General features: G+C 40.3%; 1 protein-coding gene across 4 annotated transcripts in view; it reads right to left on the minus strand.

Moving 5' to 3' along the window:
- Positions 1-20102: 20102 nt before the first annotated feature.
- Positions 20103-25808, minus strand: part of arfgap2 (ADP-ribosylation factor GTPase activating protein 2) — a 73353-nt gene continuing 67647 nt past the window's right edge. For 2 of the 4 annotated variants that reach the window (XM_072267734.1, XM_072267732.1), the window contains 2 exons: positions 22764-22885; positions 20104-21545 (listed from right to left, as the gene is read on the minus strand). In XM_072267734.1, the coding sequence (XP_072123835.1) occupies positions 21528-21545; positions 22764-22885 (140 nt within the window). In that variant the 3' untranslated portion in view covers positions 20104-21527. Of the gene's footprint in view, positions 21546-22763; positions 22886-23451; positions 23702-25808 lie in introns of those variants that run through there. The other 2 variants (XM_072267733.1, XM_072267735.1) reach the window with 2 other exon arrangements.

Consider the following 25808-nt stretch of genomic DNA (forward strand, 5'->3'; position numbering starts at 1 on the left):
CTTGTGACAATTAATAAAACATTTCCAACAGCTTGTCTCCCTTTCCATATGTAAGATCTGTAATTGTATTCTCAGGATAGTTAATCAGTAACAATGCAAAACTATTCTTGGAGCTTTATAATGTAGATCTTCACCTGTAGGACTTGCGCCAGTTCAGATTTCCCATTAGAGTGAGTTACCATGGCAGAGGACAGAGAGGTGCATCCACCCGACCTAAACTGATGTGAAACTAGTGGAAAAGCACAATCTGTTAGCAATTCATGTAACCTAATGACAAAGAGAATAACTGGCAGCATTCAAGAGATTTTGATTAAGTAATACCTTGGGGTGAGTTTCTCCATGTAAATAAGTTAATAACTGATGTTATTCTTTCATTAAACAACAGGAATTCTGCAGATGCTGGAAATTCAAGCAACACACATAAAAGTTGCTGGTGAACGCAGCACGCCAGGCAGCATCTCTAGAAAGAGGTGCAGTCGACGTTTCAGGTCGAAGGGTCTCGGCCTGAAACGTCGACTGCACCTCTTCCTAGAGATGCTGCCTGACCTGCTGCGTTCACCAGCAACTTTTATGTGTGTTGCTTGTTATTCTTTCATTTCTAGTTTGTGTGCAGGATGCTAATATTTACAGCTTGCTTTCTCTTTCCAGACCTCCTCAGATTCTGTGATCTGAAACTGTTACTGCCGTATTTCAACTGTAGACTGTGACATGATGGTCTCTTTTAGCTGCCACCCATCCTCCTACCCTGTAAAATGTTGTAAAATGCTTGTATGTATTTTTCCATGACAGATTGTGCGTGCCTACAAAAGAAGAAAAGTGACCTCTAACATTTCACTGCGTATCCCAAAGTACAGGATGATCCCAAACCCACACATTGCTCCCTTTACCATCCGCTGGCTGACATTGTCCGCTATATACAGCTGTAAACACTTGTTGGGCCAGCTTAATAGTGAAAGCCCAAACAAGAGAAAATCTGCAGATGCTGGAAATCCAAGCAACACACACAAAATGCTGGAGGAACTCAGCAGGCCAGGCAGCTTCTAGGAAAAGACTACTGTCAACATGAAGGCTGCCGATTTTGTTTATTCTTTGTAATTGGTTCAGATCAGCTCACTAATCTTTCATTGGTGAGAGACAAGAATTTTGAATAAGCTGATTTAACCACACTGGCAGCAATGAACCAGATTAGATATAATAAACGTAAAACTGTGGACTTTAATTTCAGAATTTGCCATTCACTATCCTTTTGTCCTTTCATATTTTAAGTTCCTGGACCATAATGATCTGCAGCATTGGACAGACATTAGGCAGATCAATTTTTTTATCTCAGGTTCTTTCAAATGACCTGACTTGGTCCAACCAAGCAGCGTTCACTGCCAAGATGGCCCAACAGGGCCTTTACTTCCTGAGAAAACTAAAGAAATTTGGCCTGTCCCCTAAAACCCTCACTAATTTTTATAGATGCACCGTAGAAAGCATTCTTCTAGGGTGCATCACAACCTTGTATGGAAGTTGTCCTGTCCAAGACCGAAAGAAGCTGCAGAAGATCATGAACACGGCACAGCACATCACACAAACCAATCTTCCGTCCTTGGACTCACTTTACACCACACGCTGTCGGAGCAGTGCTGCCAGGATAATCAAGGACACGACTCACCCAGCCAACACACTTTTCGTCCCTCTTCCATCCGGGAGAAGGCTCAGGAGCTTGAAGACTCATACGGCCAGATTTGGGAACAGCTTCTTTCCAACTGTGATAAGACTGCTGAACTGATCCTGACCCGGATCTGGGCCGTACCCTCCAAATATCTGGACCTGCCTCTCGGGTTTTTTTGCACTACCTTACTTTCCATTTTTCTATTTTCTATTTATGGTTTATAAATTAAATTTTTAATATTTACTAATTTTTACTATTTTTAATATTTTTTAATATTTAATATTTGTAATCCAGAGAGCGGGAAGCACAGAATCAATTATCACTGTGATGATTGTACATTCTAGTATCAATTGTTTGGCGACTCTAAAGTAAAAAGTCTGCTGCAGAGGACATCAACTATATAGCCCAGTCTGTCCTGCATGACGCATTTGGTCACTTTGCTACTGCCCTCTTTACAATGGACAGTGATAGACGGAGTAAGAGAGTCTTTGGATTTCTTGCAGTGAGTACCCAGAGGAATGCAGATCTTATTGTCAGGTGCTTGTTCGAAGAAGAGCAGCTTCCAGGATTCACTGCTTACTTGGATCGTGATAAACCACAGGACAAGTGAAGAATATTCCCGTTGGCAGCCTTCAACCCATCTTCATCTTGTAAGAATCATCTCTTCCCCACTTTTCCACTCACTTAAGCGTGACAGGGACTGACTGCTATGTGTCAAGGATAACCCAAAACCTCTCCAGAACATAGCTGAAACAGGTAAGATACTGTAAAGCCAGGGGAGACCACCAGAATCATGATCAATCATGTAACTAGGACCTTCAAGCAAATACTTCAGTGCCTGAGTGTTTCCTACAATATAGACCATATTATCATAGTTTCTGAATAACAGCAATTCAAAAAGGACATGAATTGGACGAGATACAACAGGAAGAATTGCATAAAAGTGAGGAGAATCATGAGCAGAGACAAACCCGTTGAAAACAGCACTTTCATTGTATTTAAAAACGCAAACACGAGGAAATCTGCAGATGCTAGAATTACAAGCAACACACGTAAAAATTGTTGGTGAACGCAGCAGGCCAGGCAGCATCTCTAGGAAGAGGTACAGTCGACGTTTCGGGCCGAGACCCCGACGAAGGTCCGAAACGTCGACTGTACCTCTTCCTAGAGATGCTGCCTGGCCTGCTGCATTCACCAGCAACTTTTATATGTGTTACTTTCATTGTATGTCATTCTGTATAAGTGTCAAGATGCTCCTCCCTATTAAAAGGCTCTGTCACACCCTGATTCCACACCAACAGACGATGAAACTGTTCATCCTAATTTATATATATTTACATAAATATAAAAGCGACACTGGATATTGCAGACTAACAAGTTGTAATGAAAATAAACTACATATTCATGAGGACAAAGACTATTTTCAATGCTATACAGTATTGTGGTCAATAAGCCAGGACTTCTAACTGAAGACATTTGAATACAAGCCTGACTTGCTGAGCTGCACCATTACAGAAGCTGCCAAACCTTCTGTCAGGTGGATAATTGCCACCAAGACTCACAAACGTGTCAGAACTTCACAGTTCTCATGCTTCCCTTCATCTGTCACAAGATGCTTCGGCTTTTTACTTTTTAGATCTGCAGTACCTCATGCTTGGCGCTTAACATGATGCTAATGCCAGAGTGAAGGAAATGCAGATATAGACACTTTTTAAAAAAGGAGGGAGAGAGAAACCGGGGAATTATAGACCGGTTAGCCTAACGTCAGTGGTGGGGAACTGCTGGAGTCAGTTATCAAGGATGTGATAACAGCACATTTGGAAAGCGGTGAAATGATCGGACAAAGTCAGCATGGATTTGTGAAAGGAAAATCATGTCTGACGAATCTCATAGAATTTTTTGAGGATGTAACTAGTAGAGTGGATAGGGGAGAATCAGTGGATGTGGTATATTTGGATTTTCAGAAGGCTTTTGACAAGGTCCCACACAGGAGATTAGTGTGCAAACTTAAAGCACACGGTATTGGGGGTAAGGTATTGGTGTGGGTGGAGAGTTGGTTAGCAGACAGGAAGCAAAGAGTGGGAATAAACGGGACCTTTTCAGAATGGCAGGCGGTGACTAGTGGGGTACCGCAAGGCTCAGTGCTGGGACCCCAGTTGTTTACAATATATATTAATGACTTGGATGAGGGGATTAAATGCAGCATCTCCAAGTTTGCGGATGACACGAAGCTGGGTGGCAGTGTTAGCTGTGAGGAGGATGCTAAGAGGATGCAGGGTGACTTGGATAGGTTGGGTGAGTGGGCAAATTCATGGCAGATGCAATTTAATGTGGATAAATGTGAAGTTATCCACTTTGGTGGCAAAAATAGGAAAACAGATTATTATCTGAATGGTGGCCGATTAGGAAAAGGGGAGGTGCAACGAGACCTGGGTGTCATTATACGCCAGTCATTGAAAGTGGGCATGCAGGTACAGCAGGCGGTGAAAAAGGCGAATGGTATGCTGGCATTTATAGCAAGAGGATTCGATTACAGGAGCAGGGAGGTACTACTGCAGTTGTACAAGGCCTTGGTGAGACCACACCTGGAGTATTGTGTGCAGTTTTGGTCCCCTAATCTGAGGAAAGACATTCTTGCCATAGAGGGAGTACAAAGAAGGTTCACCAGATTGATTCCTGGGATGGCAGGACTTTCATATGAAGAAAGACTGGATGAACTGGGCTTGTACTCGTTGGAATTTAGAAGGTTGAGGGGGGATCTGATTGAAACGTATAAGATCCTAAAGGGATTGGACAGGCTAGATGCAGGAAGATTGTTCCCGATGTTGGGGAAATCCAGAACGAGGGGCCACAGTTTGAGGATAGAGGGGAAGCCTTTTAGGACCGAGATTAGGAAAAACTTCTTCACACAGAGAGTGGTGAATCTATGGAATTCTCTGCCACAGGAAACAGTTGAGGCCAGTTCATTGGCTATATTTAAGAGGGAGTTAGATATGGCCCTTGTGGCTACGGGGATCAGGGGGTATGGAGGGAAGGCTGGGGCGGGGTTCTGAGTTGGATGATCAGCCATGATCATAATAAATGGCGGTGCAGGCTCGAAGAGCCGAATGGCCTACTCCTGCACCTATTTTCTATGTTTCTATGTTTCTATGTAAATATAGTTTTGCTGCTGATGTCCCACAGGGTCTCACCGCTTCCATGTCTGAGCTCTAAGATCAGTTTTGAATCTGTTCCATTTATCTTTATGATGTTGCCCATAAGCAAGGATGTGAAATAGTGTCTTCACCTCCATTAGAGCTGTATTGTGATCACTCATACCAATAGTCTTGGCCAGATGCTTCTGGGACAGATGGATTGATGAAGAAAAGGTCACAAAGGGGTTTCAACTGTTAATCCCTGATCATCCTCAGCCAGTTAGATTTATATTGTTATTTTTGCATCTTCTTTGTAAAAACCTCTAAACAGTAAAAGGCGGAAGCACCTTGGGACAGATGAAGGAAAACATTAACACTGTGAAGTTCTGACACATTTGTGAGTGTTGCTGGCAATTATCCAACTAACAGAAGATTTGGCATTTCTGTTGCACAGCAGCTCTGCAAATGAGTGCAGACAGTAAGGTTTGTATTCAAATGTCTTCATCAGGAATGTCTTCTTTGCAGCTTCCAGTCAAGATCATGAGATGGTATGTTTCATTTCTTTTATGTCTTTTACATTTGGTTTTCTCTTTGAATGTTGGAGCCTGTGATTTGCAGTTTGGAGTTTGTTTGGCTGTTTCAGCACTCTGCAGTCTCCCAGGGAATTCCAGGAGGAAGAGGCACAGTGTGCGGGAACCTCGTGGCGACAAAGCTGAGCGCCTATGTTCGACTCCGATTAAAGCAACGAGGGAATCTGAAATGCCAGCTGGTGAGATCACTCACTACGGAGAGGGGAGATCACTCACTACAGAGAGGAGAGATCAGTCACTACGGAGAGGAGAGATCACTCACTACAGGGAGGATAGAGTACCTTTTTATCGCTTGTGAGATCACTCACTACAGAGAGGGGAGACTGCCTTTTTATTGTCAGTGAGATCACTCTGCTACGGGGAGGAGAGACTGCCTTTTTATCGTTGGTGGGATCATTCTTTTTTCTTATACCCATTGGCAAGAAATAACAGATTGTACGCTGCATACCATTCTTTTCTATCTTGGTTTTGTGGTTATCTGGAGAAGAAAAATCTCAGAGTTGTATACTTTGGTAATAAGTGAGCCTCAGAACCTTGTTATGTTCTCTTTTTGATGGGCATTGAAGACCTCATTCAAATGAATAATTCTGCACCATCTGAGTGTTCCATGTGATTATTTCAACCAGTATACAAAATGGAAGAATATTGATTTATTTGCTTTGGGTGCATATTCAGCCATAGGTTTCCATGTCTATTAGATCCAACCCTTCATGGGATTCTAAATTATACATGGGGACTTCCAGGGTCACTTCTACCTGTCTGTATACTACAACACTGTTACATTTGCCTTTGGGAAGTACCACTAACACTGTCTCTACAAAACACTACTAATCCATTGGCAGGATGAACAAACCAATGTCTGCTCTGAAACTATTTACATTCAGTTAGCTCTAATGGGCATTCCCTGTACCAATCTCCCCAGGCAGCTATTCCATTCAAAGCTCTGAAATTGCTAGGCAGACAGAAGGAAAGACCTGAGAATGCTCTTGGTGCTTCCTGGAAAAAGTGTAACATCCCAACTTACAGGAATACCCGACATATGATTTGTCAAAATGGACGAGCATTCAGGATGGCATCAGGACTTTTAAATCCTTTTTCTAGAAGTATGCAGGAGCTCGGTATCAACAAAACACATTAACTCTCACACTATCTACCCACCCCATTAAACAGTCCTCTATCTGTGGAAGAGACTGATGATCCCATATTGGCTACATCAGGTGCCACATAACAGAACTAGACAGGAAGCAAGACATCCCCAACCCTAAATGAAGGGCTTCCTAAGAGAAGAGAACCCAGGGGCAATGACTGTCATATGAGTTTTTGCTGAAACGGGATTCTGTAAGCATAGCTACTTCATACTGTTGCTTTAATGTGGGACAAATATTCAAATGTTAGCATTTCATTTGTTTGTGAGTTTTAGTATAAATGGACCCTAACTGGCTTTGTGCATCTCTTCTGATGCTTAAGTTGTCTGAATGGTCTAACATTTCTTCTGTTGTAGCAGTTCTTTTTTAACCAAATAGGTTCTGAGGCCTTTTCAGAAGAGAGTTAAATGTCACCTACATTGCTATGGTTCTGGAGTAACCCACAAGGCATGATGGGTAAGAATAAATACATCCATCCTCTGGAGGATATCAGTGAATCAGCTGGAATTTTACAACAATTGAAAAGCATCACGTGCCTGAGGACATGGGGACTGAATCTACCCTGAGAAAAGGAGGACGAAAGAACTTGAAGCTCTTTTTAACCAAACGGCTAAGGTCAATATGACTTGGGCCCCATCAAACCCAGGTTGGGATGTCTCATCCACCCGAACCCCGATCTGAGCGAATACTGTGTAAATACTGCCCTCTTGCAAATACCCATCGGCAAGAAATAACAGATCATACGCTGCATACAATTATAAAGAAAGTATATTTACAACTTTCAGTTTTATTGAACAGTTAGTAGGAAAAGAAAAAGTAATAAAAAGGGCCCATTACAGTTAACCCTGTCCAAATGTGCGCAGAAGTTGGAGCTCATCTTGAAGTTGTCTTTAACTCACACGCTGGACCAGTGGCCTGCATGAAAACAGACATCACCTTCCGAATGTCACTCGAAATTCATCTTGATCAAATGGGCTCCTCCATGGGAGTACTGGTCCTTCCTCCTTGAAACCATTCATCTACACAAAGCACCTTATGCAACAGAGATGGCATCCTCAGCCATCTTCCCATCTGCCTTCTCCCAGCTTCCGCCTAAAAGATCTCAACCCACACCAGTGTCTATCACAGAGACCTCTCCGTCCAGTGTTCTCTAGAACCTTATCCCAATTCCACCATCCTGATTAGATGACACTACATTCCTAAGTATGAACATCACAAACCCTTATCTTTAGCTCAAACCCAAACATGCAGAAAGCAGAACAGACTGCTCTTACAGAAGCGCTAAAATAAATACCTACAGCATAGAAGTAAAAATCTTAACCAGGACATTACAAGCATATGGACTTGAGATTCTTGATGCATATGAAGATCCATCTCTAACAATGATTATGATTTTAAAATTCATTTTCAGGATATGGGCATCATAGGCAGGGTCAGTATTTATTCCCTGTTCTAGTTAGCCTTTCTTGTTCATACCTAGTTGCACTTGAGAAGGTAGTAATAAGCTGCTTCTTGCATGGCCACTGTTATTCTGGTGAAATCTCTGTTATACCCACTCAGGGGAAAGACCAAGGAAAAATCCAGAGTTGGAGTCCCTAAGGCGGTCCTACATTGAGTTCAACGCTGATTGGGAACTGCTGCAATGCTACTAGTACCAATCTGTATCTGTCCCTGCTGTTCCTTTCAATTCATCAGTGACATATCTCACAGTTGTATACCGCAAACATACTTTGATAATAAATGTACCTTGGCGAGAGGTAGCTTGCTGCATGGGCAACAACTTGCTCTCCATACTGTACTGCCCTGGATTCCGTATCACATGGAGAGCTAGGATGCCACATCCATGGTTGACTTTGGCAAATAAGGGCCTCACACTCACATAAATTAAGTTCAAAATCCGAACTAAATTTACTATCAAAGAACAATATCAACCCTGAGATTCATTATCTTGCAGGTATACTCAGTAAATCCAATAACCGTAACAGAATCAATGGAAGACCACACTCAACAGGATGGACAACAAGTGTGCAAAAGACTGCAAATACAAAATAGATAATACCCGTGAATAAATAAGCAATAAATATCAAGAACATGAGATGAAGAGCCCTCGAAAGTGAGTCCATTGTTTGTGGGAATGGTTCAGTGATGAGAGAAATGAAATTGAGTGAAGTTATCCCTCTGGTTCAAGAGCCTGATGGATGAGGGGTGGTAACTGTTCCTGAACCTGGTAGTATAGGTCCTGAGGCTCCTATATCTTCTTCCTGAAGGCAGTAACGAGAAGAGAGCATACTCTGAATGCTGGGGTTCCCTGATGATGGATGCTGCTTTCCTACAACAATCCTCCATGTAGATGTACTGTACTCAGTATTGAGGAGGGTTTTACCTGTGATGGACTGGGCTGCATCCACTACTTCTTATAGGATTTTCCTTTCAAGGGCATTGGTGTTTCCATGCCTGGCAGACAGTCAATACACTCTTCACCACACATCTATAGAACTTCATCAAAGTATTAGCTGTCATGCCAAATCTTTGCAAACTTCTAATGAAGTAGAGGTGCTACTGTGCTTTCTTCATAATTGCACTTATGTGCTGGGCCCGGAGCAGGTCCTCTGAAATGTTAACACTGGGGAACTTAAAGTTACTGATCCTCTCCACTTCCAATCCTCTGATGAGGACTGGCTCATGGGCCTCTGGTTTCCTCCTCCTGAAGTCTGTACTCAGCTCCTTAGTCTTGCTGACATTGAGCAAGAGGTTGTTGTGGCACCACTCAGCCAGATTTCCAATCTCCGTCCCATATGCTGATTCAGCCAACAATAATGGTGTTATCAGCAAACTTAAATATGGCATTGGAGCTATGGTTAGTCAAACAGTCATAAGTGTAAAGCAAGTAGAGCAGGGGGCTAAGCACACAATCTTGTGGTGCGTCTGTGCTGATGGATATCGTGAAGGAGATGTTGTTCCCAGTTCAAACTGTCAGGGATCTGCAAGGGAGGAAATCGAGGATCAAAGTGCACAAGCAGGTATTGAGGACAAGGTCTTGAAGCTTATTGATTAGTTTTGAGGGGATAATAGTCTTGAATTCCAAGCTGTTGTCGATAAAGAGCTCAATGAAATGACATCTGCTGTTGACCTGTTGTGACAGTAGGCAAATTAGAGTGGATCCAAGTCTCCCCTCAGGCACAAATTGATATATTTCATCACCAACCTCTCAAAACATTTCATCACCATGGATGTAAGTGCTACTGGATGATAGTCATTGAGGCAGGTTACCGCGTTCTTCTTAGGCACTATTATAATTAAAACCTGCTTGAAGCAGATGGGTATCTCAGACTTCTGAAGCAAGAGGTTATAGATTTGAGAGAACACTCTGGTCAGTTGATCAGCACAGGTCTTCAGTTCTTGGCCAGGTACTCTATCCATGGGTTCACCCTGCTCTCATATCAACCTTAGAGACTGCAATTACATGGGCAGTGCAAAAAGGAGAGCAAAAATAGAAAAGGATGGTGAGATAGTATTCACGGGTTCATCGTCCATTTAGTAATCTGATCACAGAGGGGAAGGGGCAGTTTCTGAAACATTGAGTGTGATTCTTCAGGCTCCTGTACCTCCACCTTGATGGTAGCAATGAGAAGAGGGCACGTCTTGGGCGATGGGGGCCCTTAACGATGGACACTGCCTATTTGAGGCATCTTTTGGCCTGGATGCTGGAGAGGTTAGTGCCCATGATGGGGCTGGCTGAGTTTGTAACTTCCTGCAGCTTTTTCTGATCTTATGCAGTGGCCCGTCCATACCAGATGGTGACGTAAATGCACGCCATTGGTACACCTACGGAAATTTTCGAGAGTCTGGTAACATACCAAGTCATTTCAAACTCCTGATGAAGTATAGCTGGTGTGGAGCCTTCTTCGTAATTGCATCTTATGTTTGGCCCAGGATAGATCTTCAGAGACATTGACAGCCAGGAACTTAAAGCTGCTCACCCTTTCCCCCGCTGATCCCTCGATGAGTTCCTTCAACTTCCCATGTCTGAAGTCCATAATCAAAACCTTGGTCTTACTAACATTGAGTGCAAGGTTCTTGTTGTGACACCACTGATCTATCTCACTCCAGTGTGCCTTCTCGTCACCAACTAAAGTTCTGCCAACAATAGTTGTGCCATTGGCAAATTTATAGGTGGAGTTTGAGCTGTGCCTAGCCAGTCATGGGTGTATAGAGAGTAGAGCAGTGGGCTAAGCATGCATCCTTGAGGTGCTCCAGAGTTCATGTGGGAAATGTTATTTCTGATCCACACTGATTGCGGACTCCCAATGAGGAAGTCAAGGATCCAGATGCAGAAGGAGGTACAGAGGTCCAGATTTTGGAGCTTGTTTATTTAACCGAGGGCACGATTGTGTTCAATGCTGAGCTGTAACCAATAAACAGAGCCTGATGTAGGTATTGCTATTGTCCAGGTGACCCAAGGCCAAGTGGAGAGCCAACCCAATTGCATCCTCTGTAGACCTATTGTGGCAATAGGCAAGCTGCAGCAGCTCCAGGTCCTTACTGAGGCAGAGCTGGTTCTGGCCATGACCAGCCTCTCAAAGCACTTCAATACAGTAGATGTGAGTGCAACTGGGCGACAGTCATTGAGACACCTCACCCTGCTCTTCTTGGGTACTGGTATGGTTGCTACCCTTTTGAAGCAGATTTGAAATTTTGACTGCAGCAGTGAGAGACTGAAGATGTCCTTGAACACTTCCGTCAGTTGGTTGGCACAGGTTTTCAGTGCCCTACCACATACACCATCAGAACCTCAAGCCTCGGTAGGATTTCATAAGACATGGGGGCAGAATTAGGCCATTCAGCCCATTGAGTCTGCTCCGTCATTCCATCATGGCTGATTTATTATCCCTCTCAACCCCATTCTCCTGCCTTTTCCCTGTAACCTTTGATGCCCTGATTAATCAAGAAGTTATAAACCTCTGCTTTAAACATACCCAATGACCTGGCCTCTAAAGCCATCTGTGGCAATGACACACACATTCATTAGTAGACAGCTATGATCTCAGGGGATCATGGGTTTACACCTCTGGTGGACTGTGTCCCCTCCAGGGCACAAGCCTGGGCAGGAAGATTTGAAGAACCGGCTGTTGTCCATGCAGCAAGATCCCCCTCTCCACGTCACTGATGTACTCCAAGGAAAAGGCAAGCACTGATACAGCTTGGCACCAGTGTCACCACAGAGGTTGCCAGAATGAAGTTGTATACAACATCAAACTGCCTTAGGGACCCCGGCTCTGGATTTCTTCCTTGGGGTTTACTCCCAAAGACTTTCCCATGGGTGGGTATGGCTGCAAGGCAGTGGAGGTTTAAAATCAGAGTTTTCCTTCTCCTAGGCAGGCTGCTGTCCCAGGCTGATGAGCCCCACCTGCCCGAAGCAACTGGTTTTGAGGTGCCAGTGGTCCACCTTTGCCCCTTCTCTTGTCAGTAGAAACAGCTCCACCAGGCCTGGTAGCTAAGCCAAATGTGAAGGCCAAGAGTTGGACTTGGTTGTCTGAGGCTGATAGAGGCATGCTGTTTGGAGCACTTTATAGGTAGTGGGAGCTTATCCTCACTAACACCCCCAGCTACGACAGCTTTAAAAACCACACATTCACTAAACTCTGGCTAAAGAAATTCCTCCTTCGTCTCTGTTCTAAGTGGACATCCTCCAATTTGAGGCTGTGCCCTCTGGTTGTAGATTAACCCACTATAGGAAATATCCTCTGCACATCCACTCTATCTAGGCCTTTCAATATTTGATAGTTTGTAATGAGGCGCCCCTCATTCTTCAAAACTCCAGCAAGTATAGGGCCAGAGCCCTCAAATGCTCCTCATACGTTAATCCCAATGTATGAGTTTCATTCATGGAGTCATTCTTGTGAATCTCCTCTGGAACCTCTCCAATGTCAGCACATTTTTTTCTAAGATAAGGGGCCAAAAACTGCCCACAGTACTCTGTATGGTCTTACCAATGCTTTCAGCTTTACATCCTTACTTTCATATTCCAGTCCTCTTGAAGTGAATGCTATCATTGTATTTGTCTTCCTTCCAGGTTCAAGTTTCAGGTCAAGTTCAAGTTTAATTGTCATTCAACCACACATGAATACAGCCAAATGAAACAACATTCCTCTGGAACCAAGATGCAAAACACAGTACCAACTGCACACAGCATCTAACACATATAGCGCATATATTTGTGATAGCAGAAGGACGCGCAGTCACAAAGAAAAAATATAGCCCAAGTCCCTGAGTGGCATGACTTGTAGATTGATAGTGTCCTGGTCCAGCTTGTCTTCCACTGAGTAAACACTGATGGGCAACACCAATGGACGGGGCCAGCCCCTCACACAGTACAGATTCCAGTGTGCACACAGAGGCCTCTGTTCTCACACACCATATCCAGAGTTTCCTCTCCTGGGCTGCTGCACCAGGCAACACCAGAACATGAGGGCCTGGTCCATGAGACAACCAAGGCAACACAGTTCCTCCGTTACAGTGAACCTGACTCGCACCAACTCAACATGCAGGCTCAGCTTTAGGGAATCCTCCACGAAGACTCCCAAGCCCCTTTGCACCTCTGTCCTTTGAATTTTCTCCCCATTATAAAATGGTCTGTGCCTTTATTCCTTCTACCAAAGTGCATGAGCATACACTTCCCACACTAGAACTGGCTCATGGACCTCTGGTTTCCTTCTTCTAAAGTCATTAATCAGCTCCTTGGCTTGCCAACATTGAGTAAGAGGTTGTTGTTATGGCACCATTCAGCCAGACTTTCAATCTCCCTCCTACATGTTCACGCCACAGGGTTCAGGAACAGTTATTATACCCCTCAACCACCAGGCTTTTGAACTAGAGGGGATAGCTGCACTTGCCCCAGTCATTGAACTGTTCCCACAACCTATGAACTCAATTGCAAGGACTCTTCATCTCACGTTCTCGATATTTATTGCTTATTTATTAATTATTGTTACTTCCTTTATTCTTTTTTATTTGTATAGTTTATTGACTTTTTCACACTGGATGTCCACCCTGTTGGGTGCTTTCCTTCATTAATTCTATTATGGTTATTGGATTTACTGAGTATGTCTGTAAGAAAATGAATCTCAGGGTTGTTTATGGTGACGTTTACGTACTTTGATAATAAAATTGCTTTGAACTTTAGTGTGAGGTCTCTGTTGACCACAGGTGATGCATCCCAGCTGTCTACATGACACACAGGCTAGTATGCGATCCAGGGCAGTACAATATGGAACTGTTGCCTATGCAGCTCATGAATCCAAAGGAACCACAGAGACCGATACACATTGGTGACAACGATGTTGCTGGAGCTTCCTGTCTACGTTGAACTCAATGTAGGACTGCCTCAGGGACACCAGCCCCAGATAAGCCTTCCCCATGAATGGGTATAATAGAGATTTCACCAGAGTAACAGTCGCCGTGCAACGTGCAGCTTATTACTACCTTCTCAAGCGCAACTAGGTCCAGTATAAACAAGAAATAGGAACAGGGAATAAATACTGACCTTGGCTATGATGCCCATACCTGAAAATAAATTTTAAAAGCATAGTCATTGCCAGAGATTGATCTGAATATACATCAAGAGATTCAAATCCGTACGTCCTTTTGTCTTTCTTTTCTCAGGTAAATGCATTGTGTCCAGATGCGCAATGCTGTTTTGATTGTTGTAAAATTCCAGTTGACTCTAATTTCCTCCAGGGAATGAATGCAGTTATTCTTACCATCCTGTCTTGTGGGTTACTCCTGAACCATAGCAATGTAGGTGATCCTTAACTATCTTCTGAAATGGCCTCAGGGCCTATTTGATTAAAGAAAACTGCTACAACAAATGTTAGTTCATTCAGACAACTTAGTATCAGAAGAGACACACAGAGATAGCAATCATCCATTTATACTAAAACTCATAAACAAATAAAGTGCTAACATTTGAAGATTTGTCTCATTGTGGAAGAAAATAAAATTTTGAATTCAATTTTGTTGTCAACTTGACTAGCTAAGTATTGCCCAAGACTTGGGTCATGAAAGTGACGGGATAAGATGCAAACTCTGTCTTGCTTATGCTAGCTAACAGTAGGTCTTGCCAGTTGTGAGGTATTGCTAGCCTTTGTCTGAGTCTGTCTGGCTAAAAGGGGAACTGAATGTGCACATGTAATTCTAATTTTGTGTTCCACACGGAAGCAATCATAGACTAGCCGATACCTAACAGGTGTTAGATTTGTTTGAAATCACTGACTAAGTATGATTAGCTGTTGGCTATTGCCCAGAATTTACTGTATAAATTTAAGATGTAACCTGACATTGGCGGAGTCGTAAGGCAACGGCTCCCCGTGATCACGTATAAAAGGGCTAACCATATACCGAGGCCTATGCCTTTATTACTGTTTGATAATGGGGCAAATGCTCTTACAGTAAAATATGGTAAAACAGTAATTTCTTCGACACCCATATTCAAACAAAAATATGAAATAGCTATGCGTACAGAATCCTGTTTCAGCAAAATCTCATATGACAGTCATTACCTCTGGGTTCTTTTCTCTTAGGAAGCCCTTTATTTAGGGTTGTGGATGTCTTGCTTCCTGTCTAGTTCTGTTATTTTTATGGCACCTGACATGGCCAATATGGGATCATCAGTCTCTTCCACAGATAGAGGACTGTTTAATGGGGTGGGTAGGTAGTGTGATAATTAGTGTGTTTTGTTGATGCCGAGCTCCTGCATACTTCTAGAAAAAGGATTTAAGACTCCTGATGCCATCCTGAATGCTTGTCCATTTTGACAAATCATATGTCGGGTATTCCTATAAGTTGGGATGTTACACTTTTTCCGGGAAGCACCGAGAACATTCTCAAGTCTTTCCTTCTGTCTGCCTAGCAATTTCAGAGCTTCGAATGGAATAGCTGTCTGGGGTGATTGGTACAGGGAATGCCCATTAGAGCTAACTGAATGTAAATAGTTTCAGAGCAGACATTGGTTTGCTCATCCTGCCAATGGATTAGAAGTGTTTTGTAGAGACAGTGTTAGTGGTACTTCCCGAAGGCAAATGCAACAGTGTTGTACAAACGTAGCATGCAGACAGGTAGAAGTGATCCTGTAAGTCTACGTGTCCTGTGAAGGGTTAGATCTAATAGGCATGGAAACTTATTGTTGAATATGCACCCAAAGCAAATAAATCAATATTCTTCAGTTTAGTGTAGTGGTTTAAATAATCACTCAGAACAATATAGGATAGAATTATTCACCTGAGAACATAATAACACTACAAATCTAGCTGGCTAAGGGTGATGAGGGGATTAACAATTGAAACCCCTTTGTGACCTTTTCTTCATCAATCCATCTGTCCCAGAAGCATCTGGCCAAAACTATTGGTACGAGTGATCACAATACAGCTCTAATGGAGGTGAAGACACTATTTCACATCCTTGCTTATGGGCAACATCATAAAGATAAATGGAACAGATTCAAAACTGATCTTAGAGCTCAGACATGGAAGCGGTGAGACCCTGTGGGACATCAGCAGCAAAACTATATTTACCAGTGTCTATATCTGCATTTCCTTCACTCTGGCATTAGCATCATGTTAAGCGCCAAGCATGAGGTACTGCAGATCTAAAAAGGAAAAGGTGGAAGCATCTTGTGACAGATGAAGGGAAGCATGAGAACTGTGAAGTTCTGACACGTTTGTGAGCCTTGCTGGCAATTATCCACCTGACAGTTTTGGCAGCTTCTGTAATGGTGCAACTCAGCAAGTCAGGCTTGTATTCAAATGTCTTCAGTCAGAAGTTTTGGCTTATTGATCACAATACTGTATAGCATTGACAATAGTCTTTGCCCTCATGATTATGTAGTTTATTTTCATTACAACTTGTTAGTCTGCAATATCCAGTGTCACTTCTATATTTATATAAATTAGGATGAATAGTTTCATTGTCTGTTGGTGTAGAATCAGAGTGTGACAGAGCCTTTTAATAGAGGACCATCTTGACACTTATACAGAATGACATACAATGTAAGAGCTGTTTTTAACAGGTTTGCCTCTGCTCATTATTCTCCTCACCTTAACGCAATTCTTCCTGTTGTATCTTATATAATAGGATGAGTAGTTTCATTGTCTATTAGTGTGGTATCAGGGTGTGACGGAGCAACAGAACCATTTAATAGAGAGCAGCATCTTCATAATTTAAAGTTGCTGACCCTCTCCACCTCAGGAGTATCGCATTCAGTTCTGGTCACTCCATTATAGGAAGGAGTTTAGAGAGGGTGCGGGAAAGGATGCTGCCTGGATTAGACAGCATGTGCTTTAACAAGAGATTTGACAAACTTCGAGTTGTTTTCTCTGGAACGGTGGAGACTGAGGCGAGATCTGATAGAGGCTTACAACAGACATACAGTACAAAGAGTAGACAAACTATCTTTTCCCCAGGGTTGAAATGTCTAATATCAGAGGTCATGCATTTAAGGTGAGAGGGAGTAATTTTAAAAATGAGAGAGACAAGTTGTTCAACAAGCTTTTTTGCTTGGAGTGGTGGTAGAGGTGGACTTTTAAGAGACGTTTAGATCAGCCATGAATGTGAGGAAAATGGAAGGATATTGACATGGTGTGGGCAGAAGGTGTTAGTTTGGTTGACCTTTTGATTACTGATTTAATCACATTGTGGGTGAAGGGCCTGTTCTTCTACTATTCTGTTCTATGCTCTAAAAGGCAATGCCTCAGAAAGACGGCATCCCTCATTAAGGACCCTTATCACCCAGGACATGCCCTCTTCTCATTGCTACCATCAGGGAGGAGGTATTGGAACCTGAAGACACACACATAAAGCTTCAGGAACAGCTTCTTCCCATCCACCGTAAGTTTTCTGAACGGACAATGAACCAACCCACAACCACCACCTAACTATATAATTTTTGCTCTCTCAACAAATTGCACGGCCTATGCCCAGTGATATTAAATATGAATCCGATTCTGAAACCCGGGAGTAACGTACTATCTGAAATCAGAAAATTCAATGTTGTTCATTTTCTGCCCACATGAGGGTGTTTGTGAGTAGTTACTGCTGAGAGTGATCACTTAATAGACCATTCGAATCTTCTGCATTACTACAGGTGTTCATGAGGCACCTGGAATTTACTTACACTCTCTCTCCTAACCACCAATATCCGCAAACATTTTAACAGTAACCTTTTCATTATCGTGTAGTATCTGAATGGAACAAGGTCAAGTTTGCTCCGTTCCTGTCATTATACAGTAACACACACGAAAAATGCTGAAGGAACTCAGCAGGTCAGGTAGCATCCATGGAAATGTAGAAACAGTCAATGTTTCAGGTAGAGACCCTTCTTCAGGATTTCATTGAACAATTGTTTTCTGACTTTCATTGCCATTACGTGTTTTCTTGCATCCCAAATTTGTTTTAAGAAAAGGTTCCCTACTAAAGCAAGTCTTGCACTTCACCATAAGGGCTACTTACATCAACTCATTGCTGAAGCACTCATTCATTCAGCCATCACCTATATTCACTGATGTACTGTTGCTCTTGGTTCTCTAAAACCTCAGAATTAAAATGCTCACCTTTATATTTGATTCTCATCTCAGTCTCTCTCTCTTCTCCTGATCTCTAAAAGATTCTCCAGCCTTGCAATTTTTCAATTCTGCATCTTGTGTGCCGATTACTCCTTCCTTCAAGATCAGCAGCTCAGCCATATGCTCTGGAATTGCATACAAATCTCAGTCTTTCTCTATCCCTTTCTGTAAGATGCTCCTCAAAGTTCCCCTCTTTAATCATACCTCTGGCCATGGCTTCCTATGGCTCACCATTCATTTTTATCCAATTTTAGATCTGGTGCAATAAGGATATTTATCTATGAATATACATATTAGAAGTATAAGTAAGCCACTTGCCCCCACAAGCCTGGTCTGTCATTTAAGATCATGGAAAGCCCGATTATAGCCTCAGTTCCTTATTCTCATCCACTTTATGGTTTATATCGCTAACTTAAAAACATTCAGATTCTGCTTCCTGCCATTCAAGGAAGTACCAAAGTCCCTCAACACTCTGAAAGAGAGAAAAAAACTCCAGTCTCCAATGGACAATCCTTCCTCTTAAAGCAAAGACTCCGAGTTCTTGTTTCTACCAGAAAGGGAGTCACCCTCTTCACATTCATCTTGTTACAATTACTCACGATCTTATGTGTTTCAGTCAAGATCCCACTCATTCTTTTGAACCCCAGAGGATATAAGCTTAGCTGTCAACATTTCAGATATCAGTCTACCAAAACTGCTGTACTGTTTCCGACTCATTAGTTATTGGTAGGAGACAATGATAAAAGGGTAGTTAAATAAGGAGACCATTATCATACATAGCAATGCCCGATACGAATGATCCCTGGTTATGGATATTCTCCCTTACATAATTCACAAATCACTACCCAAAAAATTGAGATACAAAATATAATTCACTCTCATGGAATTTATGCAGAAAAAAAATAAGTTTTTTTACAACTTGTGTTTCCTGATGCACTTGTAGATGATGTGGCCTTGTGCTATGGAAGATCATTTTATAGAATACCACCACATAATGCAAAGCTTTACTGTATACATGAAACATTAACATCTACATCCAAGACTCTTCATAAATACAAGTGTTGGATTAAACAGGATTATGTTGGGGCAATATGACAACAGCAGTTATGAAGATTTTATGTAATTAATGTTGAAAACAAAAATAGTTGCAATCATTTAGACTGCTGGGACAGTTGAAGATCTACTCAACTTTGGAAGTGGTGGAAAAAGCAAATTTCCATTAGACTTTTGTCTAAACACCTCCTTAACAGAGTAAATAATCTCAAATATAGGAACAACTTGCCCGTAAACTGGCTTGCTTGCCATGACAGCATAGTTACCATGGATATTTTAAAAAGCTACAGGAGGTTACTGAGAATTTTTGAGTAACACTTGGTATATATACCAAGTACTTTTGGCACAGAAACAATCATCCAGATCTTGGCCTTTCTTTCAACTATTGCTCACCAACTTACTTAACAATCGTCCACATAATACATTTGTCTAAGGTATTGGGTATGACTTTGAACAGTGAATAAATATGACAGTAAAGAAATAACAATCAAATTAATCCGAACACAGTACTTTCAGTGAAAGGTCATCAGTCTGGAATCTCAGGTCTGATGCTGCTTGACCTGCTGAGTACTCTGAGCATTTTCTGAACACTGTGGGAGAATTTAGACATTTTGTAGGTCTTTTAACTATTCCTTCATATTACAATCATTCTGATGATAAGCCAATTTTGTTTCTACTTACATTTATACAGAGTATTTCAACATATTTTGTTTCAGTGCAAATCACAATGTTGGTGAAGTCCGATGAGAACAGATTCCAACATGGCTTCCCACAGTGATTTGCTGGATTCACCATAGATGTGTAACATTCAATAGGTTTAAAAACTCTCAGCATCTCTTGTTGAACTCAAGAGATGCTGCAGGCTAGATTTCAAAAATGTAGAAGAAAAACCAGGTCTAGACAAGAGAGCAAGGACAGGCAAAATACTTTATTCTTCAGCTGATGGTTCTGATTCAGCCAGCATGCTTTCCCACCTCAATGCAGTGATGCAACTGTTAATCTTCACACACACAAAACATTTTATTGGCAACAATGTCACTCTCTAAGTACCCCCCTCCCCTGCCTTCTGAATGACAACTTCCAAACTAGTGCTTGTTTATTTTTTCCCCAGGAGAGAAATTTATTTTCACAACAGGAAACATTCTTTGCGCAAGGTATGCTTGGTTTTTGTTAGATAAGTATTTTAATAATGCTTCTATTCTGTTGTTCAGCTGATCAGATGCCAACACTTTAATGCATCTTTCCAACAGATGAACTTTGGTATTTTAGTCCAAATGTGCAATACATTTAAATCATTCACTTGTTGAAATCTTATAATCATCCATTTATTGCTTGGGGTTTCCTACTACTTAATTCAGTCTCAGTACTGAATCACTTACATGAAGCAAATGTGTCTTTTTTTATTAGAAATACATGTTACAGATCTCAGTCCAGCTTTTTGCCACCAGTAAAATTTGCAATTTAAACATAATGATTCAAAATTAAAGATTCATTACAATATACAACAACAGTATATTATCATTTACATTTAATTGGTCCCATGAGTAGAAATAATTGGTTTCCATAAAGCACACTGCACAGGTTTCTGCTGTGAACAGAAATAACTAGCGATCACCTTCCAACTGCCTCTAATTCTTAACATGGTGCACTGTAGTCTTTGAATAGTTTAAACTTTTCAGTTTTCAATTTTCTACTGACTAGATCTAAGAACTAACAAGGGGATTTGGCATATCATCTGTTTGAAGTACAAACAAACAATTCTACCTTACAATTGTTTAATCGATCAGTTCCAATAAACACTCCATATATAAAAAGACACAATCACTTTCTCAGAGTTCAGACTAGTGTTTTAGTTATACAAACACTTTTTTTAAGAAGCAAAACCCAATTTATAAGAGCACTTTTTATTGTGCATTTACCCATATTTTAATATATATCTGTATAGCATTTTCATTTTTTATTGAATATTGCACCCTTTTCCCAAACTAACTAAAGCTCTACATACTTATACCTTCCTGCCTCATCTAAACAAGAAATAAATTCTCATTCTAATGACTGAAAAGTAATTTCCCCATCCTAGTTTGGAGTTATTCCCACAACCTCTCTTTTCAAAGCAAAGTTTTACTGGAAACAGTCTAACTCTGGGAAAACTCAAGCAGGACCAAGAATAGACATCAGTAGATGCAAAATAAGCATCAAAACTGTGACAAAACATTTCCATGTTAAATGAATAATCCTTCAAAATATGTTTATAATCAAAGGTGTATTGGGCACCCAAATGTAAATCACTCCTGAAAGGTTTCATATTCATTTCGTTTTATTGCTACATCCAGTTAGGAGCCGTATCGATCCTGCAAAAGACAAGTAAATGGTCTGTTGAAGGGAAGGCCTTTGGGACTATAGTTATTATTACTACCAAATTTATATATAGCACAAAGTAACTGTTTTTAGTAGGTCAAAACAAAAATCTTTGAGAAGTTATGGGTCTTAAAGCAAATTAGATTCTCTCAAACAGCTGTGGGTCCAAACAATTCTCAATTAAATAGCCATAAGTTAATGATAAAGAAAGTTTATATTCACCATATTCAGTGGTAGAATCTTCACTGCATGACATTTGCAACAAATTCAGGTGAATCAGTTAAATAGTGTTTCCTCTGATGGGACCAATTACACAGTCTTCAGTGCACTGGTACCCATTACAATGGAATATAACACATTTATAAAGCCACTTTTCTAATAAGTCAGCTGTGTACTGCATGAGTTTTGACATACTGTATAAACAAAGCATACTTAATCTCACCTAGCCTGCTACTGATTACAACCTTATGTTGCAAAGATCCATCTAGATGCAACTAAGTAAGGTGGTGCTGAGCTTAAAAGGTGAAATTTGCCTTCCAGCAATTTCAAATATTCTACTTAATGTTATGGAATTAGTAAGAATCATAATTTAACAGACCCAAACTCCATAAGGAAGACATTCAAACTGAAAAGTTGATCCATTTTGACTAAGTGGCCATGATGTGAATTTTTTTGGCATTTTTATTGTCATACTCAGTGAAAATTAAATTAACTCATACACTCTAGTATTGTTGAATAAAAACCAATTGGTAAGAATGCGAAGTGCCTAACTATTGCCTCAATCTCTGCTTTTTTTTGTTATTAAAGGCAAAGTTTAAATGCTTAATATTAACATATTTTCAATACGATTCCTAAGTAATATTGGTTTCCACTTTAGAGTCTTGACATAATTGAACGCATTTGCGGAATAATGAAAATAGAAAAAGAAACGGTTAATTTCATTGATAGAAATTAAAATTGCATTCAATTCATCTTTAACAAATAAATAAGAGTATTCTACTGGATCTTTTAATAGACTGGATTGGCAATATAGATTTAGCTATTTCGTAACCGGTTTCATAAATGCTTTCTGATTCATTTGTACATCTAACAATGCATGTGATTTCAAGGTACGGTATAAAATGGTGTTTAATGTAAGGATTTTATATACAATATAACAAAGGCAAATATTGATTAGTCACAATAATTTTCCTGAAAAAGGTTATACCAACCTGAATGGAAGTCATCACTCCATTAGCCAGCACAGAAAGCTTCCCAGCCACAGATCTAACACCTTGCTTAAACTGTGCCATATCAGGAGCTGATGGTAGGACGTTGGTCAGAGACACGTTAGCTTAAGAGAATAACAAATCAAACCAAATAATAAAGAACTAATTTTGATAATCTTAAATTATTCACAACTTAGTAAAATACAATAACTATAAAAGAATTGCAGGAAAATAAAAATGACAACACAAAAAAGAGCTTTTTTTGTTATATTAATTAGTGTGTTTTTCTTCTCTCCAAGGGCAAAAAGAAAATAAGGCTTCTTGAACCATCTACCAACCAGACAGCAGGGCAATTTGAAGGCATCTATCTATATGATCAAAGGTTCATTCCAAAATGTAGGAATTTTAAAGGGCTTATAAAATTATATTCATAAATATTTTGTTTTCACAGCAGGTTCACTTGGATATATTAAGGGTCTTTACTACTCTTGCAGTCTCTTGTAGCATTCACACTTTCTTGAGTAAATTAGTTACTTTCATATTAGTTGCAAACTGAGTATTATCAAGTGGAAAAACTTGATAAATAAATAACAATACAAACTAACATGACTTTAATGTGTTGTCTTTATTATAAAACACATCAAAAGACACAGAAAACATTCAAGCCAAAGTGCTGTGGCATTAAATTAGACCTTAATACTTTAGCTTTTCAAATCTGAAAGAAGCAACTAAGAAGGGTTTCATGGAAGTACTTGATAGCAAACTGCAAAGAAAAAGTAAATTCAGAAAAACTGCTTGAAGCCAAATTGTGACAGCAGGGTGAAAGGGAATAGGCCAAGACATAGAAAAGGCAAATTCAAGACTTGATATCGGGAAATTCTTCAAGCAAAGGAATCAACATGCAGCATGGCCTTCCAAGTAGGACAGAGTAGGAAAACTTCCTGGAATCATATAAAAAACAATGAAACCCATGATGTGCATAAGCAAAGACATTTCAGAGCTTTCTTCATTTTATTTCTATTTTATTTTATTTAGAGCAGAGCACTGAACAGATCCAACGAGTTGTGCCACCCTGCAACCCACCTATTTAACCCTAGCCTAATCACAGGACAACATACAATGACCAATTAACCTATTAACTGGCATGTCTTTGGACTGTGGGAGGAAACGGAAGCACGCAGAGAAATCCCACACTGTCACGAGGAGAACGTACAAATTCTTTGCAGATGGTGCCAAAATTGAACTCTGAACTCCGATGACCCATGTTGTAGTGGCATCACTCTAAGCATTTCGCTACCATGGCATGCTAGCCTCTATGATCTTGTAAATCAGTAATTATACACTAGCATGGGATACAAGCAGTAAGGAATCTATTGTTTTATTATATCGGGTTCAATCAACAAACAATTGGCAACCTCCTGAATTAACAATTGGTACATATGCTTGCTTTATTTGTACCTTTGGCCATTAGAGCTTTACAAGCATAAAAACGGAGGGTATTATTCAGCTCTGAAATATGTACATGTAAGTTCTGCCACTGATGGATTTTCAATTGAGGAAAACCCATCAGTGATTCAGTTGTTGAAGACTATTTCTCCATTCATTTAGACCATAGCTGTTCTGTACATTAAATCTACACTCTTGACCCATTATCATGATACTCTTGTCTAATGGGGGGAGGAGGGGGGCAGAGGGAAGTAGACTATTGATCTCAATATTGAATATTTAAATTAAAGCAGCACCCACAACTTTTTGGGGCAAGAGCTTTACACTGCAGTTTGTTTGAAAAGAAATCCTAGTCCTATTCCAAAATAGTTTTTAATATCATGCTCCCAGAAGAGTACGTAGTATCTATATACTATATATAGATAGGTATCTCTGTACCCATCTTAGAAAACTGCTTTTTTAATGCATTCTTGAATTTAATCACTACTCAAATATCTCTGCCTGTGCCTAAACAAGGTCTAATTTATGCAGCCAGTCCTTTTAATATAACCCAAGCCCTAATATGATTTTGGAGATTGATACTGTATTCATCAAGCATAAAAAATGATCTCTGAGATCTAATATCCAGAATATCCAGAAATTACTACAGCACTCTAAAGGTCTATACAACAAGGTATTTTATCCTTTCCTGATAATGGCTAACACTTTAATAGACTTTCTAATTACAATTTGCATCTGGGCACTAGTTTTAGCAACCGGGATGCATGAAAATCTCTTTGTGGTTCCTAGACTGTCAGTTTTTTTTAAATCCAAGGTGAATGACTTGACAGGTACAAACCCCACTTTTCACGCATTTTTGCAAAGTTACATTTACAGTACTTTATCATTTAAATAATCAAATAATTTGAATTTATATAGCACCTTTTACAATTTCAGAACTCTGTAGGAAATAAAGAACTTCTGATGCCACTGTAATAACTTAAAAACTGCAATGGTCAAGTTGCCACAAACTTCTAAAACAGCAAGTTAGAAGTGAGGAGCATACAGTATGTGGCTTTGTTTTTTAAGGAGACATCTAAATGACAATATCAAGACAGTATTCTTTACTCAAGGATGAGAGCATATTGCAGTATATACATAGGCAAATATATTTTAAAAATCTTTGATGTGTTACATGACCTTCTTTAGTTTTTATATATGGAGGTTCTTATTAAACTCAAGAGAGCATAATATGAATCCTTGTTAAAAATAAAACCTGCTTCAATGATGAACAAAATCAATATTTTCTGATTAAATTAATCAACAAATATCAATCAGAAATATCAAGTGCCAGGCTTGCACTTCATTTACATGGGTTTTAACAACTGATTCAGGATTAAGGTACTGCAGGATCAAACTCTCCAAAGACATTATTAATACCATACTCCTAGGGTGGATTTATTTAGAATTATACACTATTTTGTAGGGATCATAGATGGTAAAAGTAGGTTGCAGGTATAGTAATGTGTGCTTACATAAATCTATTGACAACTATGAGAATGAGTCAATTTCACGATGGTGTCCACCTGCTGATTTGGTTGAAAATGTAACAGCAGCTTTGCT

The sequence above is a fragment of the Mobula birostris genome, chromosome 9, assembly GCF_030028105.1.
Source record: "Mobula birostris isolate sMobBir1 chromosome 9, sMobBir1.hap1, whole genome shotgun sequence".
In the NCBI taxonomy this organism is placed as follows: domain Eukaryota; kingdom Metazoa; phylum Chordata; class Chondrichthyes; order Myliobatiformes; family Myliobatidae; genus Mobula; species Mobula birostris.